This window comes from Periplaneta americana, chromosome 4 (assembly GCF_040183065.1).
Source record: "Periplaneta americana isolate PAMFEO1 chromosome 4, P.americana_PAMFEO1_priV1, whole genome shotgun sequence".
In the NCBI taxonomy this organism is placed as follows: domain Eukaryota; kingdom Metazoa; phylum Arthropoda; class Insecta; order Blattodea; family Blattidae; genus Periplaneta; species Periplaneta americana.
This window is the reverse complement of record NC_091120.1, coordinates 13997489-14016230: the sequence shown is the minus strand read 5'-3', so window position 1 is coordinate 14016230 and position 18742 is coordinate 13997489. Positions and strand designations below refer to the sequence as shown.

Here is an 18742-nt window from a genome sequence, read left to right as displayed (position 1 = left end):
TAATAAAGTTATTGATAAGTTTGCATCTCTCAAAACTAGGCACATGGAGTTTCTCTACAAATAAATCTAGATCTTCAACACCATCTGCAACAGCAGTGAAGGTGGGGTCCTATGAATTAATTTGACTCTACTCTTGTTTAATGGTATTAATTTTGGTTTATATGCGTAGATTTGGTGCATGTATATTAGATCTCGTTTGTCTCTGATGTGTGACTCAGCTATACGAGAATATATCAGTGTGTTCATTACTCATATTTTTTTTTGTGAACACCCATCCAAGAAAGGCACGAGCCGCCACTGCCTATCTTACAACAAAATGTAGCTTTCAAAATGGATCGGTATCTTAAGAATATTAAATGTTTGTAAATAACAGTTCCATCATAGTTAAGTTTTTGTAAATTGTATCAATGCATATTTACTTAGAAAACTGTTTCCATCAATAGTCTGAATATTTCTTTGTAGTTTTGTTAGTGCGTTTAAATTAAGTGGCATGGTGTGACTATTTTTGTATTTTCATATAAAAGAAATTCTTGAAATTTGCAACATTTTCTCTCTCTCTAACAATTTACCCACTGTACCTCAATCTTTCTGTTCATTAACCTAGGTCCTAGACAAATCATTTGCTTATATTTCAGTTTCTTTAGTTCTAATGTAGGCTAGGCTCTATCTGTCATGAAACAGATGAAACCAATGCCATTCTTTAGTTATTCATCCTCTTTGAACAGATAGATTGGACAATTCTTATCTTTATAAGTTGGCGCCTGTGATCACTGCTGTATTCTTGTACAAATTATGGAGATGTAATAAATTCCCAATATTATGCACCTTATTATTGCTGTAATGGATATGTCAAAGTTAGTTAATGTTTATCGAATTATTTTTAAATATTTTTGTGTTTTTCTGGCAATTTTCCAGTTTCATAAAGAAGTTCAGTTGTATTACTCATTTCGTAAACTGAATATGGCAGCAAAAGAGATAGCTAATTTTATTCAATTTGGGAAGAAAATAGCTGGTGCAGGACTAAATTACAAGTATGTTTTATGTTGTGTGCCATGAAGTACCGGTAGTCTCAATATGAACCAAATACACACACCTGAATAGCTGCCTGTATAAATATTTTATTACTGCAAACAATTTTATATTATTCTGTCACTTTTCAAGTTCTTTTCATAATTAGGCCTATGTAAAGGCAAAAGATATAAACTACCTACAGGTACCAATTACCTGATAAAAATACAGGCAATAAAATTAGAACTTTTGAAATCATTTCTGAATGCTGAACAAAAGTACTAAAATATGAAATTATGTGAAAATAATACGACACTAACTGATCATAATAAAATAAATGTAAAATTTTAATTTAAACAAAATAAGAGTCTATATACTTAACGAACTTCTAAGCTAAAGAGTGTTTTCAAAATATGTGGATTTTGGAAGTTAACTAAGGTGTTTTTCAGTATGGTAACATAACCTCAAATTCTAATTTCATTTCTTGGAAACTGTGATTCTTTAACTAAATGTATTATGTACATCCTTTAAAATGTTCATCCAAATTATCAAGTTATTAACTGCGAAATCAAGAATCACAACTTTACATCAATATGATAATAATTTACTTATGTAATTTGGATAGACATAAATTAACAACATTAACGTTTCAAATTTTTTTGTATGCTTTGGTACAGAATTCAAAATGTTTTCTTCCGCAAATAAGACATGTGGCAGTTAATAATTTTTAAAACAATAAAAAAGTGACATTTGTTACTGAGTGTTCCTATAATATTGTAATATAACCTAATGTTATTGTAGCCTACAGGTATTTCAGAATGGTTAATGTTGCAGGTCACTTCTCGCTGAAAGAAATTTACCTCTACCTAAAGTTCCTGTAATTTTCTTGAAACCAACTTCATCATACATAATTGAGGGCCAGTGTATCGAAGTAAGTAGAAATATTCATTTTATTGATTCAGCATGGTTCATGTTCATATTATGTGTCTCTATCAAGTGACTATCGGTAAAGAATGGAACAATTTTATGAAGAAACTCTATATACAAAAGTTACAGGTGGCGGAAAAAAAAAAAAAAAAAAGGAATAATTATTTCGAACATTTTCCATTTTATAAAGGGTGTGCCAAGGAGTTTGAGTTTTTTATTTAATGGCACTTTGTGCTTGACTTCCCATTGTTGTTCCTTTGGGCCTAAAAACGTACAAAATCTTTTTATTTATATATGGGTTGTAAACAAAGTAGTGACAACACTGCCAGGAATGGGTCATACCGTCACATGTGATATGAGACAACTGATGATCGTAGTTGGAGATATTGTCAATTTATTCAATGATAAAACCGGTTGCTATGACAACAGATGATGTTATTGTGTGTGGTTAAATGTAGAGCACTAATTTTATCCGCTCTAAAGCATGTTTACTAAACTTGAGCAGCGATCATGGATAAAATTCGAGGTAGCCCGTGGTAGAAATGCACGCCAATGTCATCAAAAGTTACTTGAAGCTTGTGACAACAATGCACTACTATATCGGACGGTTGCAAGATTGGTCTCTGCATTCATAGAAGTCAGAATGAGAAGGCACATGTGGCTTGCACAGGTCGTCCGTCCATTTGTGATGAACAAGTGGAGTTAGTGCGAGGTCTCCTTGTTGACCATTGCTGGACTGCACACGAGGTTGGACTCAGTCATCAAACTGTGTGGCACATCCTGAAGAAAAATCTCCACATGAGAAAAATTACAGCACCCAGGGTTCCTTATAACCTGACAGAAGCACAGAAGTGGCACCGATACTCAATTCCACCTACAGAGATACCACAACGAAGGAGATGTATTCCTGCAACGTATTATTACCATTGACGAGACGCGGGCACGGGCATATGAGCCTGAACTAAAGCGTCAGTCTAATGAATGACACCACAAAGGATCACCAGGTCCAAAAAAAAGTGCGATATGAACCCTCTAGGGTGAAAGTCATGCTGATAGTGGCATACGACAGTGAAGGTGTTATCATTAGCCATGCCGTATCTCAAGATCAAAATGTCATTGCAGCGTACTACCAACATTTTCTCGAACACAATCTACGTCCAGCTATGTGGCACAAATGTCCACATTTCCTGAGAGACAATCCACCTTTCATCTTGCATGATAATGCTCATTGTCATGTCGCAGGAGCAGTGGCTGAATTGCTACAGAGATGGGATTGGAAAGTATTGGAACATCCTCCGTATTCCCCTGAAAAGAGTTCTTGTGACTACAACTTGTTTCCACGGTTGAAAGAACCACTTAGAGGCAAGAGGTTACCAGATATTATATCAGTGCTTCATGCAGTAGGGCAGTCCATCAGAGAGATCAACAGAAACAACCTCGCTAACAGCATTCAACGGTTACCACGGATTTGGCAAAAGATACAGGAACATGCTGGTGGTTATATTGAAGGGATGTAAATGTGACTCGTTGCGCAAAAAGGGACATATACTTGGTGTTCATTTCAAAGTGTGTCATGACGTCACTGTTGATGAGTCAGCGAGTTTCAGCTTTTGTGTCAGAGAAGTTGCCTATTAATCAAGACATTCAATCTGAACTTGAGGACGTGTACGGTATAACTTGAACGTCGTAGCAACAGATGGCGGTCTGTACGGTCTGTGTGCTACCATAACCGTTTTTGAACTGTGTTTTGCGCGGCCAAGTCGTATGCAGGGTATTTGTTATCATCGGTTGCGTACGGTAACATTGCACAATACAGATCAAATGCTCCGTGTCCATGTTGACCATCCAAGTTAATGTCAACAAATGCGTAAGTAATCGTCTTAACCCTCTTCCCATATTCCGACAGTAAGAAAAAACTCACCTCAGTACATGTTTCGAAACAGTTCACATTCCTGCCACTACCGGCGTTACCGTACGTATGGGTAAGTACTCTTCTGAATGAATGTCGTACTTGCTAGGCAACTTCTCTGGCAGATAAGTAATACACCTCTGCGGAATTGTAGGAAGGTTGAATTCTATAGGCTCATCGACTAGCCATGTGACGGCATACAGCGAGCCATGATACACTCTGAACTGAACACCCAGTAGTTGTGAAATTAAATTTTACAGGAGAACAAAATAACGAATTTGTGATGTAAAAACTGCATTTCTATGTTCTGACATCTTGTGCTACATGTAGGCATTTTTACATACTAAACTAGGACAAGTTTTACACAGTGCTTCTTAAATACCTAAATCTTTCTTATAGTTGCTAAGAAAACAAATGAAATCTTTAATTTGTATTTTTCTCGAAAAGTACATAATGTAATATCAATATTCAATAAGTAATATATTAAAAAATATAGCACCTAGAACCATGAATTTTTTTTTAAATGCTCAGTATTTCATCCTCTTTTTGAAATCACAAAAAAACAAAAAAAATTAAAAATCCGACTTTATGTCCCATTTCCTGCAACTAGTCACCAATGTATTTTCCATGTAAGTTTAATAATATCTCCGTAGTCTATGTTGCCACTACTGTATTTACAACCCTCGTAATTTATAAACTATTATTCTGTAAAAATGATCTTAAGTTTATCATCCCAACGTATGTGTAGGTCTACATAACAAAGAGAAATGCTTCAGTAGGTCTAATATTCATCACTATGGAGAACAAGGGGACCACGAATTAAAGCTTTTGTTCAGAATTATGTAACTCATTAGTTCATGACCTTATTCTCTATAATGACGAAGTGATATACTGAAACATTTCTCTTTATTAAGTACATATACATTAGGATCATAAATTAGAGACAGTTTTGAATGAAAGAGGAATAGTGCACAATGTGTATTTTTTACACACTAATAGCACAGTCTAATATATACAGTCACGAAGCTCAATACGTAGGGAATATGCATCCATAGATAGTTGCTAACCACTAGGATCGCTACTATCGCCTCATCACATACAATGTGAAACAGTACCGGCACAGTCTGTTGTTCCTAGTACCCTCATCAACTCAAGCTTCGTGACTATGTATACTAGACTGCGCTAATAGTTTGTAAATGGTAAACAAAAAAATATATATATATATATATATATATATTGTACATTTTGAGACCTGAGAATCCAAAAATGGAAAATTGAGTAAATGGTGTCATTAAAAAAAAGAAAAGGACTCCTTGGCACATACACTATAACTAATTAATGAAAACATAGTTTTTAGAAACATATTCAAAATAGGTATTCCTTTTTTTCATCCTCTGTAACTTTTGTACATAGAGTTTCTTCATAACATTAAAAATAGGAAAACTACAAGCAGTGTTCTATACTATTTATCACCTAAACACACAATTTCTTACTATCCTCACTCTTTAGATGTAATTTAGTTATTTAAGTAAGTACATCGTTAGCAAAGTAATTTCAATAGTTTACCTTAAATTCAACTCGTAATACTGTATATTTTACAAGTAACTTGTGTGTCTAATCCATGTGTTTCATATAGCTATTTGCCATTTCAATTAATTTTGTCAGAATTATGTTACACTAACAGAAATGAAATGAAAATAAAAAAATTGATATGTTTACAGATTCCAAAGGATTTTGAAGTACATGAAGAAGTTGAATTAGGAGTAATCATAGGACGAAGATGCAAAAATGTTCCAGAATCAGAGGGTCTGAAATGTATTGGAGGTTACTGTTTAGCTCTTGATTTAACTGAAGTCAGATTAATGGTAATTATGACAGTAGGCCTAATCATTACTCATTACAATAGAGTTCCATGCTAAGTTGATTCAATTACTAAAATAACAGAGTGGTAACCACACTCTCCTTCCTAAGATTAGAGAGTTTAAATCTGGTTGCAGACAAGAAATTTTAATCCTTCAGTACTCGCGTGGCATACATTTGTAATCCACTGCTATTTATTACGTCATCACATCTCTGTTTGCAATGCTAATAGCGTGAAATTTTCAGTACCTTCCTGTTATAGTTTAGCTATGATGTCTGGAGTGTTTGGTTGTAATTGTGACTTTTTTCTGTGTAGCAGTAGATATGTTTTTAGAATGGATTACAAATATAATCCACGTGAGTGCTAACATCAATGTTTTTAACAGGAGAGAATAAGAGCATATTTTCGATTTTCTTATTTGTAATTTGATTTATTGCTATAAGCCGTTCATAAGACATTTTTACACGTATTTTCTATTGTCGTAGTGGTTATTTTATCCTGCAATATAAATGATTACGTGGACATATTTGATAATACACATCAATGACTTCTTCTCATATGAAACAGATATGTACTTGAACCCAATAGGGACTTAAATTTTAGGAGCAGGGGATATCTCTAGAGTTTAGTTTATAAAAACTAACATTTAGTCTATATAGTAATAACAATAATTTAAAAACGAAATCAATTAAACATACATTGCTATAAATGTAGATTATTTTTCTATAAGAATATAGGTTATATCAATATTTCTAACATTGAGGAATAACAATGTATATTCAAGAAAAGAACTTACCGCCAGAATTTTCACTTTTCTCGAAAACGTAATAATGATCAATGTTTCAACAGTTCAGCTTCCAACTGCAAACTAACACATTCCCGCGAGTATCATTGTGTAGTAATTTGGAAGGTTTCCACTAAAATACAACAGAACTCAAGTCGTATATCACACTATTTCATATTTATAACACTTTCTCTATACATTCACATGAGAAGATGCGTGTGATTTCCAATAGTTTCAAAATTAAACTTTCTTTCTCTGCATGTTACCTTTGTATTCTATCTGTTGTCATGAAAATTGTTTTTCCTTTTTTTTCAGAAAGAAATAAAAGCTAAAGGTCTTCCATGGACTTTTGGAAAGGGTTTTGACACAGCATGTCCAGTCAGTCGATTTATTCATACTGGAGAAATAAAGGACCCCAGTGATGTTCAAATTTGGTGCAAAGTTAATGGTAAATTACGTCAAAATGAAAACACTTCAGATATGGTTTTTCCAATTCCATCCCTTATCAGTTACATATCTAAGTATATGACCCTAGAACCTGGTGATCTCATTCTCACTGGATCACCTTCTGGTGTAGGTCCCATTGTACCAGGTGATACTATAGAAGCAGGAATGGGAGAAGATGTATCGATGGTATTTCCAGTAAAAACTGCATGATTTTGTATAGATAAATATTTTCTTAATTCATTTTTACGTTTTCGTAGTTATATACATATGTATTGAACATATATTTTTGTAAAATATAAAAGAATGTTATATGTACAGTATTTACTTGTTAACAGAAATGTTTCCATATTCAAGTATGTTACTCTAAGTTAGAGCCAAAGTGATTGTTTATGAATTTATACAGAGATAAATACAAATAATGTAAAAACAAATGGCATGTCTTTCTCAGTACAGATTTATCTTCGGAACATTTACCCTTACACATGTACCTTCCAAAGACGCATGTTAAATACAGTTTAAGTGTGTTATCATCTTGTTGGTCACATCCTTACAAGTTAAAATAATAAATATTTCAATTAAATTGCAACGCAGACAAATGGTAAATAAAATATCAAATTAAAAGATCAAATGTGTTTTTCAACCCGAAGTACATTAAAATTTAGCAACACTGTTACCAATACTTTTATTATGTAGAAACTGAAGATTGATGGCACATATGTTCTTTGGAATTTACATAATTCATTTATAGTTTTCTGCTCAAGGCAGATCTTTCACTGCAAACCCAGCATTCTCCAATCTTCCCTCTTTTCTGCCTTCCTCTTAGTCCCTGCATACAATCCATATATTACCTTAATGTTGTCTATCATCTGATAGGGTAGACCAGAGTAATTGTAAACACTTTTCACTGGTTTCAAATATATTTCAACATTACACAACCCTCAGTAACGGTAAGCCTGACAAAGAAACATTGTGTTATTTTTAGATCTTTCTTTTCCCTGAAAATGGGTTTAAAATAATAAGGTTTACTTTTTTTTCTTCTTTTAATTGCTAGTTTACATTTACCACACATGTTTACATTTACCCCTTTGAGAGGGGGGTAATTGTAAACACCAATTTTCGCACAGGCTATCAGACACTGAACAGCACAGCTCTGAATCAGCAGGCAAATGTGCTACTGCCTGAGCTATGCTGGTGGCTAAAACCGTATTCTATCCACTATTTTCCTTGTGTGCAGTTTCAAAACTCCAACAAAGAAACACTCATCATGCATTCCTCATGGTAAGCAACATCTACTACAAATTGTTATGTTGTTTGGATTTTAATTGGTAATGGTTAAGTTTGTTTCTATGTATAGGCAAATGGGCGTGAAGCATCCAGAGGTCACGTGAGCAACTCCCTCATCATTTATTCTATAAATTTAATTCCGTATTTTTAATTTACTACATCATGAGACTTTTCGAAATGTTCAACAGTGATTCAAGTACATTCTGTAGCTGTTACTACATTACTTTCTCCTATTATCATATGGAATATGACTGTTTTTATAGCCCTGTTGTGGGACACTCAGGACGAATTAAAAGAAAACGGATATACTAGAAGCAATCGAGTACAATGCAATTTATTAATGTCTGATTATTTTTTAAAAACTACATTTCGTAAGTAGACTCCACGGAAACGAAAACATTCCTGCAATCTGTAATGAAAGTTCTGCATAACTCATCCCAACAAAACAGGTTTGATGGCACTAATTTTGTTCCTTATGTTTTGTTTCACTTGGATGATGGTGCGAGGCTTGTTGTGATACACCCTACTTTTGAGATAACTCCATAGAAAGTAATTACCGCACACTGCTTCTGGTTAAATGAACTGTTTCTGCGTAAAGGCTGGTTCACAATACCGGAAATGAGAATCGGAACGAAAACGAAAACAGTAAAATTGTTAAAATGTAAGCATTCACAATTAACGAAAAGCGTGCCGGAGCCCAGGATCGGGAACGGAGAGTTGGCCAAGTTTTAACTTTGGCGTTCACTTTTCCGATCACAGCCCACTAGATTCATTCTATTGCCATCTAAAAGCTATTTTGTCGTCATATATTTTGTAGCAAGAAGACCGTGACATAACCTATGCATTATTTTGTTCTGTGCTGTGTATCATGGAGAAAGTTTTATTTGATAAGATTCTAATATTGAGTGTTGAGGAAAATCCTCACGTTTACGATAAGTGGCGCGCCTCGTATAAAGATGAGAAAATGAAGGAGAATACGTGGCTTTCAATAGCTGCATCTTTGAACACCGATCGTAAGTGAATCATATTTTATTACTGTATTGGTTGTATTACACACTACATATTCATGCTTCAATTCAAGAACTACTGTTGTGTTCATTTTTGTTCTGTTACAAATATTTCTTCTCTAATTATTTTACATTATGGTAGGCTTAAAATAGGTTGTGATAGTACTGTACCTAATGAAATGTTTCAGTTGGAATTTCGAAGTTGGTTAACCTGTGTTTATGTTGGCTGCCTTGTACTCATGAGAGAACGCCATTGGTCAATTATACACAAATAACATCAGAATGCGTAATATCGACTTTACATATCGTTATTGACATGCATATTGATATGCATAGTCGACTATGTTCTCGGTTTATTGTGAATCAAAAATTTTCATATTCACGTCCTCTGCTTCTCGTTTTCGTTCTGGTTCTCATTCCCGGTTTATTGTGAACCAGCCTTAACATGTTTCCAGGACGAATAATTTCACGATTTGGAGACATTGCGTGGCCACCAAGATCTCCTGACCTGGCTGCAGCAGATTACTTCCTATGAGGTTATCTCAAAAGCAGAATGTATCGCAACAAGCCTCGCACCATCATCCAGCTGAAACAAAACTGTTTTGTTGGGGAGAGTTATGTAGAACTTCCATAGCAGACTGCAAAAATATTTTCATTTCCGTGGAAGCTACTTACGAAATGTAGTTTTTAAAAAGTAATCAGAGATTAATAAATTGCATTGTACTAGATTACTTCCAGTATATGTGTTTTCTTTTAATTCGTCCTGAGTGTCCCACAACAGGGCTATAAAAGTCGTCATACCGTATCCCACTGCCACATCCTATATAAACAGAATTATTATAATATACACTATTCATTGCACTATCGAACTATATTAAAAAAACACTGTACAGACTTCAATATACATAATTTAAAATCCCTGAGTTTGTGTTATACCATATCTACATGATTAGAATGACATCAGTAGTAGAAGCAGAATAGCCATGGCAGTAAGATATGATGTCATGAAAGTAGGCCTATGTGCCGAAGAGCACTGTGGAAGTTCTTCAATCAGCTTGTCGTAACTGCGATCAAATTGTTGAAGTGAAGTGTATTCTTCAAAATGATAAGTTACATCCTGAAAGAAAGCGCAAAATACATTCCAGTCTTTCAATAAATGAAATAACTACGGCATTTTTAACTGACTACTTAAATGCTTCATATTAATCCAAAGTAATATTAAAATTATAATTTACTATTCATTAATACAACTATAAGTTGATGACTAATATGATCCGAGTTTTCTAGCGTTAGAAGTAGAATAGGTTCAACATTCGTAAGAGATACAGTAAAATCCCTCGGAATTGGCACCAAAATAACCGGCAATACCAAAACAATGGCACTTTAGGCTAGTCAAAAAAAAAAAGTTTAAATCTGTCACATTGCCACAGTCTGGGCCGTCAGTTTTGCCACATTAGGAAGTTCGCACGTTGGAAATTTATCTTTTGAAGAGGTGGAGAAGTTCAAATATCTTGGAGTAACAGTAACAAATATAAATGATACTCGGGAGGAAATTAAACACAGAATAAATATGGGAAATGGCTATTATTATTCGGTTAAGAAGCTTTTATCATCCAGTCTGCTGTCAAAAAATCTGAAAGTTAGAATTTATAAAACAGTTATATTACCGGTTGTTCTGTATGGTTGTGAAACTTGGACTCTCACTTTGAGAGAGGAACATAGGTTAAGGGTATTTGAGAATAAGGTGCTTAGGAAAATATTTGGGGCTAAGAGGGATGAAGTGACAAAAGAATGGAGAAAGTTACACAATGCAGAACTGTCACGCATTGTATTCTTCACCTGACATAATTAGGAACATTAAATCCAGATGTTTGAGATGGGCAGGGCATGTAGCACATATGGGCGAATCCAGAAATGCATATAGAGTGTTAGTTGGGAGGCCGGAGGGAAAAAAACCTTTAGGGAGGCCGAGACATAGATGGGAAGATAATATTAAAATGGATTTGAGGGAGGTGGGATATGATGATAGAGAATGGATTAATCTTGCTCAGGATAGGGATCAATGGCGGGCTTATGTGAGGGTGGCAATGAACCTCCTGCTTCCTTAAAAGCCAGTAAGTAAGTAAGTAGGAAGTTCGCACGAACTTTAATTTTCAGTGAATATTCGAACCTAAACTTAGTGTATTATTTGTGTTGTGTGATGTGTTTTAATAAAGAAAATCCACACAGTTTTTATGTTTCTTTAGTTATGTTCGAGCCATCAGTGTTGTCACATTAGGAAGTTCGCACGAACTTTAATATTCAGTGAATATTCGAACCTAAAATTAGTGTACTGTTTGTGTTGTGTGATGTGTTTTAATGAGAAAAATCGACACAATTTTTATGTTTATTCAGTTATGAGCACGTGATGAAGAAATAAACTTCACATGGCTGCAGTTTCAACATTTGACACCATAAAATACGAACTTTTTTTTTTTGCATATACCGGTATTTATTCAATTATCTGGCAAAATTGGTGCCTGATAAGAGGGATTCTACTGTAGTACTTTCCAGTGATAGAACACAGTCCCTTTACAACTGCTACATGCCATCTGATATACCCGTGTAATGCACTAAGCCAATGTGTGAGTGCTACATTTATAACGATGACACTTACTTTCCGTTAACTGACGATATGACAACAAGAAAATAATATTTCTGAGTTCTATCAAATACATATGAGTGTGGAAGTACGCAGGGTAGATGAAGATGAAGATGATACTGACGGCGAAATAAACCCGAAACCCAGCACTGAAAGTTACCCACATTTGCTCTTAATGGGTTGAGGGAAAACCCTGGAAAAAACCTCAACTAGTATTCCATCCCGGGCCTGCTAGTTTCGTAGTCAGACACGCTAACCACAACTCCAAAGTGGTGGACCAATACAATATTATAAAACTAAATTGCACGAAAATAACATAATTTAGATTATATCGAAATGCATGGAAAACTTTTCTGTATGTTTGAAAGTCTTAACTATGAAGATTTAATTTGTGTCAAAATAATCATTCCAGCTACACCTACAAATGAAAAGTGTCCTTTTGTGGATTTGTGGTATATTAAAGAACACTTCCTCTGAATAAAGAGCTCCAGGAAAAATTTACCAGCAATGTTAAAACAATTTTGCTAGTCGACATCTTGACATATTCCACCACTCTATCATGTGGAGCAAAGAAGGTTGCTCTGTGTATGCCCTGGTCTCAGAAATTCATTATTTTTTTCATTATCAGTCCAGAAGTGGATCACAACTGAAGGTGTTACTAACCAACCAATGTCTTTACGAAGTATTATCTAGGTAAGTGACGTGTTACAAAAATTCATTACAGGTAACTTCCAAAGAGTGGCTCGACTTAGCTCGTAAATGGATTAAATTGTATGTTAATTTGTACCAGATAGTAAATTCATCCAAAGATCTGAACTGGAGTTGAGGTATTTTTTTTGTACTTAAATTTGACACATTTGGAAATATACAGATATACTTTAATATGCATTTTTAATTAATGTATAATTCTTCTTACAAAATTAAGAAAATTTATATAAGTAATTGATTAACTAGCGGACTTACTCGTGTTAATTATGTAAGTTTGTGCGGCTTACAGCTGTTTCAGTGCTTCATCACACCATCCTCAGAGCCTACTAGATCTCAGCGTCATCTCGAACTTCTCTGCCTGTTATGTGGGTGCGTTTGATTGTTGAAAGGTGTTGAAAAGTGGAGTCAAATAGTGTGTGTGTGTACTGAAATTGATCTGTGTGTTGAGAATTTGATCGGAGTGTGTTTTAGTGTGTTTGTATATTTCGTATTGTTCTAGTATGTTGAGTTTTTGGTTCTTGGGTTGTATGTGTAGGATTTCCATGTCCGCATTTATGTTATTGTATGTACGGTTAGCACACAATACATCTACATACGCCGATCACATAACCAATGCTAACCATACATACAGTAACATAAATGCGGACATGGAAATCCTACACATACAACCCAAGAACCAAAAACTCAACACACTAGAACAATACGAAATATACAAACACACTAAAACACACTCCGATCAAATTCTCAACACACAGATCAATTTCAGTACACACACACTATTTGACTCCACTTTTCAACACCTTTCAACAATCAAACGCACCCACATAACAGGCAGAGAAGTTCGAGATGACGCCGAGATCTAGTAGGCTCTGAGGATGGTGTGATGAAGCACCGAAACAGCTGTAAGCCGCACAAACTTACATAATTAACACGAGTTAGTCTGCTAATTAATCAATTACTTATATTCAAGTGTTAAAAGTAGTGTATACAAGATTCAAAATGGAAAATTCATATGCATAAGCTTACTTTACGAGTAAGTTGACCAGTATATTCTACATATTGACACTCTGTCTAATACGTCATGAAGGAAAGACAATAGAAACATTAACTACCGGTATACCTTAAAACCACTTTTTTTTAGGAACAGACATGTAGAAAATGTAAAATGTACATTTCTTCACAAATATTGAAAATGATATCTTCTTTTCAGAAACAAAATTTCTCCTCTCTATTTTTCACAATGACAAATTAAAAATAGGAATTATTTACATTTCAATTGTAATATAAAGTAAATAGCCTGTTAACTCTCATCTCCTAGAAAGGAGCTGAGTAATTCTGTAAAATCTGAAAGCAATTAATTGTTAATTTCTTACCTGAAATAATACGTTGGACTCATTATCAAAAGGTGCAAACATCTGATATTCTGCTGTTGGTGCATTATGATATTTGCCGAACAAATGTCCTAATTCCATTAGAGCTATAGCGATTTCCCTCTGCTTCACAGCAGGTGTATTGCTTCTTATTAAAACCTAAAACCACACCAATTCTTGCATTAACGAAAGAAATGTAGGTAACTTATTAAAGTAACAATTAATATGTGAACTAAATAACACTAATCAGTTTATTCAGATTTCCAAATATTTCTTCAAAATAATTTTCTGTGGTATACTTACAATACAGTCAACTTTCCAGGGTCTTTTATAATTATATAAATCTTTAGCGTAACATTAGAAATAATGAATAGTTCTTTTAAAATGTGTGACCGAAATATATACGTTTGCATGATCTCTGAACAATACTTTTAAGCTTTTATTAAAGTAAGTCGAACAGTTGGTTCCTAATATTTGCCTATAACATTTTTCCACTGTAATCTTCATCTTACGATGTTTGGGTGACGTATATACGTCCGTTGATGTGACATATTAATGAATTAAATACTATTATAGTCACAATCATGCCATGGTATGAAAGAAAAATTTCACAACCTCGAGCGGGAATCGAACCTGCGACTTCCTGGTCTCCGGTCAGGCGCTCTACCACTGAGCTATCGAGTTCGTCTCACGCCAAAGGCTCGGAATTATCCTTTCATACTGGCGACTCTGTTATAGAGTACTGTCCATAGCGTCTGATCTTAGTCAGCACTGCTTATGGGTGGAAAGAAACTTTACAATGTAATCTTCATCTTACGATGTTTGGGTGACGTATATACGTCCGTTGATGTGACATATTAATGAATTAAATACTATTACTCTATAACAGAGTCGCCAGTATGAAAGGATAATTCCGAGCCTTTTGCGTGAGACGAACTTGATAGCTCAGTGGTAGAGCGCCAAACCAGAGACCAGGAAGTCGCAGGTTCGATTCCCGCTCGAGGTTGTGAAATTTTTCTTTCATACCATGGCATGATTGTGACTATAATAGTATTTAATTCATTAATATGTCACATCAACGGACGTATATACGTCACCCAAACATCGTAAGATGAAGATTACATTTGTAAAGTTTCTTTCAAGCCATAAGCAGTGCTGACTAGATCAGACGCTATGGACAGTACTCTATAACAGAGTCGCCAGTATGAAAGGATAATTCCGAGCCTTTGGCGTGAGTGGTAGAGCGCCTGACCGGAGACCAGGAAGTCGCAGGTTCGATTCCCGCTCGAGGTTGTGAAATTTTTCTTTCATACCATGGCATGATTGTGACTATAATAGTATTTAATTCATTTTTCCACTCTTGACTGCTACTGTATCAAGTTCTCTACCATACTGACTTTTGGAAAATAACGCCCACTAATTCTCATAACGTATGTTATATACTTACATTGTTCTGTCTACGAAATGAACGAAAGGTACTGGTACATACTGAAGTATATATGAAAAATTACATAATGGACGAACCATGCATTTGTTCTCCATTTATAATACATATAAACTGTTAGTTTTAGGTAATTCTTAAATGTTAAAAAAGACCTGATTACTCTACATACACCAGTATGATTTTTTATCATTCTCGTAATAAATATTTTGTGTAGTCTACTGAGAAACATAAATTCAGAATCCATTTCTTACTTGTCCAGGAGTAGCCCAGGTTAAGTAGCATTCTTCAGCCTGATCTTCAAGACAAATAGGCCTGAAGTTTTTAGATTGCAGATTTACATGCGATGTGTTATCATTGTCTGCAAATATACAAGTACCACTTAAATTTAAAATTACATTGCTTAAAATATTGAAATGAGTTACATGGCACTGATTAATAATATATAGGCCTACTACCTACTAAGACTTTTGAAGTAAGTTAAGATTACCATCACCGTAACTGAATAGAAAAAGAACGCCTTACTTAAAAAATTTTACTTTCTCTTTTCCAGATCCTGACTTAAATGTTTGGTGGCTGAGAGTGAAGGGGTGAAACTTAATAATCAGTTAAGACTGGTTTTAAACTTCCCCCTTAATATCTAAATTGATGTGTTCTTTCTTTAATTAAATTCAATTTAAACTTATACTTATTTAGACTGGGAAGTTTTGAAATGAACGCTTTGTATATTAATGTTGTTGTGCTCAATGAACACTTCAATTTTGTAATAGTACATTATGCAACGAGCCTATAATGGTAGTAATTAAGACGCGAGTATGTTTATGAAACGAGCGCAAGCGAGTTTCATAATTTTCATATGAGCGTCTTAATTACCATTACAGGCAAGTTTCATACGACTTTTTATGATCGACCATATTTCTAACTTGAAATTATTCATAAGTATTCATGTTATTCTTATGTGACTGGGGAGCGGAACTGACTTTGTGCCATCTCGTCAATTGTGAGATGTGCGCAGACGCGAAAGTATTGATTTTTTCCGAGGAACAAATGTCATTGACCTTGATATAATCTAGAGAGTAAAATGAACATTAATCTTGATATAACCTTGAAATTGATTTAGACATTGAAAAACGAGATGACAAATTGAATTTATTTGAATATTATTTACAATTAACGCTAATTATTATAGTAACAGAGCATAACCTTCTGCGACAGTATTGGATTTCCAGCCTCCGTGATGTTTCACTAGTTGTTTTTCGATTGCATATCCGAGAATAATCGATACTTGCGCTTTCATATTGCTACAATGGCGTATTCTGATTGGTTGAAGAAGTGAACTTTAATGAATAGGTGTACTTTAATAAGGTCCATTAAAGGGCTGCTACCAGGTGTATAATAACTACATTTCGGCATGGTCGAGCATAAAATATTTTGTATAACTAAACTGAACTGCGCCCGAGCACAAGCTTATGCTCTGCTCCAATGCCTAATGTATGTATATATTAAATAAATAAATTTGGTGGGGGGGGGGGAGACCAGTTCGGATTATCGAGGTTCTGCTGGAAATATATTGAAATCGAAGAAAACTGTGATTACCTGTGTTTTCCTTAACCGTATTTAGTTTGATGAAAGCCACTTCTCCCTTACCATCTATTAGACACTGGAATGCTCCAACTTCTCCACTATAGCGATCTGCAAACAGAAGTTGATCATTCTGAGCACAGGGATTTAAAACAAACTGGAAAGCTGTGAACTAATGTATGATCTGCATTGATGTAGACGTAGCTTACATTCACTGCAGAAACAAGTCATATTAACAGATCAATTTAATGTAAATAATCGGTATCAACAGATAGTTCAGAAGTTTATTATATCAGGGTTGAAGGGAAAATACTTGAAGAATTAGAATTATCAAAGAGCTGGACGAAGACTGATTTTGAGATGTAGCTATACAAATATCATTAATAGCATTCAGAGAAATCACACTCTCCATTTTCTTTTACTGCAGTTAACTTAGGTTTTTGTTTCAAATTTCATAAAACCAATTACGAACTCAACAGGTATTATTCAGAGAACTGTTACCAATATTTGAACACACAAACACATGCACATTTTTATTGAAGTTCCGTTTGTTTTCCAATAGAGAATACATCATTAACTTTATTTCTATGATTTACTTATATTTTAAATGTTTGAAATTCCTTAACTTAATACAATATTTTGCTTTAAAATAATGGTAGTGTATTACATGCCTCCATCGCACAATGTTTGTAAACTTTCACGAAAATTGTGCGTCTTATTGATGCCTGGTACACAGCTTTCTGAAAAAAATTCACCAAGTGCTTCTACACTGGAGCAAGAAGAGGGGAGTAAGCCTTTGTCTTTCAACGCAGTGAATATGGAATTCCAACCTGTAACAATATGTTCATATAATTGGAGATAATCAGTCCATAATACATGAAATAATAATAAAAAAAACATTCTCTGAAAAAAAAAAAAAAACTTAAACACAGAAATTTTGATTATTAAAATGAAAAAGGAGTCACTGTCAAAATTTTACTGAGCAATGTGAAGTTGTAAAGTTAATTTTCTCAAATGTACAGTCAGCAAAAGAATGGCTTCACACGTCTACAATTGTGTGAAGCTCCAACGTTGTATTCACAACATGCTTAAAATAATAGTTTTTGTTATGGTTACCATTGGTTATTAATGGAGAAAAATTCGCTCTGGCGACGCGGATCGAACCCAGGACCCCCAGTTCTATGCACTGGGCGCTTTAACCACTGAGCTATGCCGAGGCTCAATCTATAGCATGGGATCAAATCTTTCTCTTTTGGTATTTTCCCTTAGTGGCCTTACTCCATGTTCGACATATGTAGGACCAAAAAATTAATCTTATGTAATAATTTTTTTATTTGAACTCAGTCCTCCCATCTCTCATCACCTTGAGGCTACAGTGATTAAACTGTAGTGGTGGGACTTATGATTGGTGCTAGAGGATCAATACAAAAATTTATAGTAATTTTGTTGAGGGGGAGGGGGTGATGGGTGAAATTCTGGTCATTTTCAGTCAAAAATAGCATTTTTGTTTTCTTGTAAAAATGAATCAGCGATCTCTTATTCATATGTTGAGCAAGTTTCAATGCTCTGCGGCACTCAAAAGCATAAAAATTACGCAATATATAAATGGCTGCACCCTTGAACTTCAATTCCATGCTAATTTTACAAGCTCTTTTCTCACTCTTTTTTCAGCACATTTCGTCACATTCCAAATGTAAAAGCTCTTACAATTTTGATGCTAGGAATATGAAAATTTTACTGCATGTTCTATACATTGTCGTTAACAAAACAGCAC

The 18742-nt window shown here is 34.5% G+C and overlaps 2 protein-coding genes across 4 annotated transcripts in view; one reads left to right on the top strand and one right to left on the bottom strand.

Moving 5' to 3' along the window:
- The first annotated feature begins 908 nt into the window (after positions 1-908).
- Positions 909-7367, top strand: LOC138697529 (oxaloacetate tautomerase FAHD1, mitochondrial-like). The gene is made up of 4 exons (XM_069822845.1): positions 909-1031; positions 1843-1939; positions 5566-5709; positions 6805-7367. Exons 1-4 carry the CDS (start codon positions 961-963, stop codon positions 7144-7146), a joined length of 654 nt encoding a protein of 217 aa, XP_069678946.1. The 5' UTR covers positions 909-960; the 3' UTR covers positions 7147-7367.
- Positions 5592-18742, bottom strand: part of LOC138697526 (transferrin-like) — a 59140-nt gene continuing 45989 nt past the window's right edge. For 2 of the 3 annotated variants that reach the window (XM_069822836.1, XM_069822838.1), the window contains 5 exons: positions 17640-17798; positions 16984-17079; positions 15642-15748; positions 13950-14105; positions 5592-10344 (listed from right to left, as the gene is read on the bottom strand). In XM_069822836.1, coding sequence (XP_069678937.1) covers positions 10177-10344; positions 13950-14105; positions 15642-15748; positions 16984-17079; positions 17640-17798 — 686 coding nt within the window. In that variant the 3' untranslated portion in view covers positions 5592-10176. The remainder of the gene's footprint in view (positions 10345-13949; positions 14106-15641; positions 15749-16983; positions 17080-17639; positions 17799-18742) is intronic. The other variant, XM_069822837.1, reaches the window with a different exon arrangement.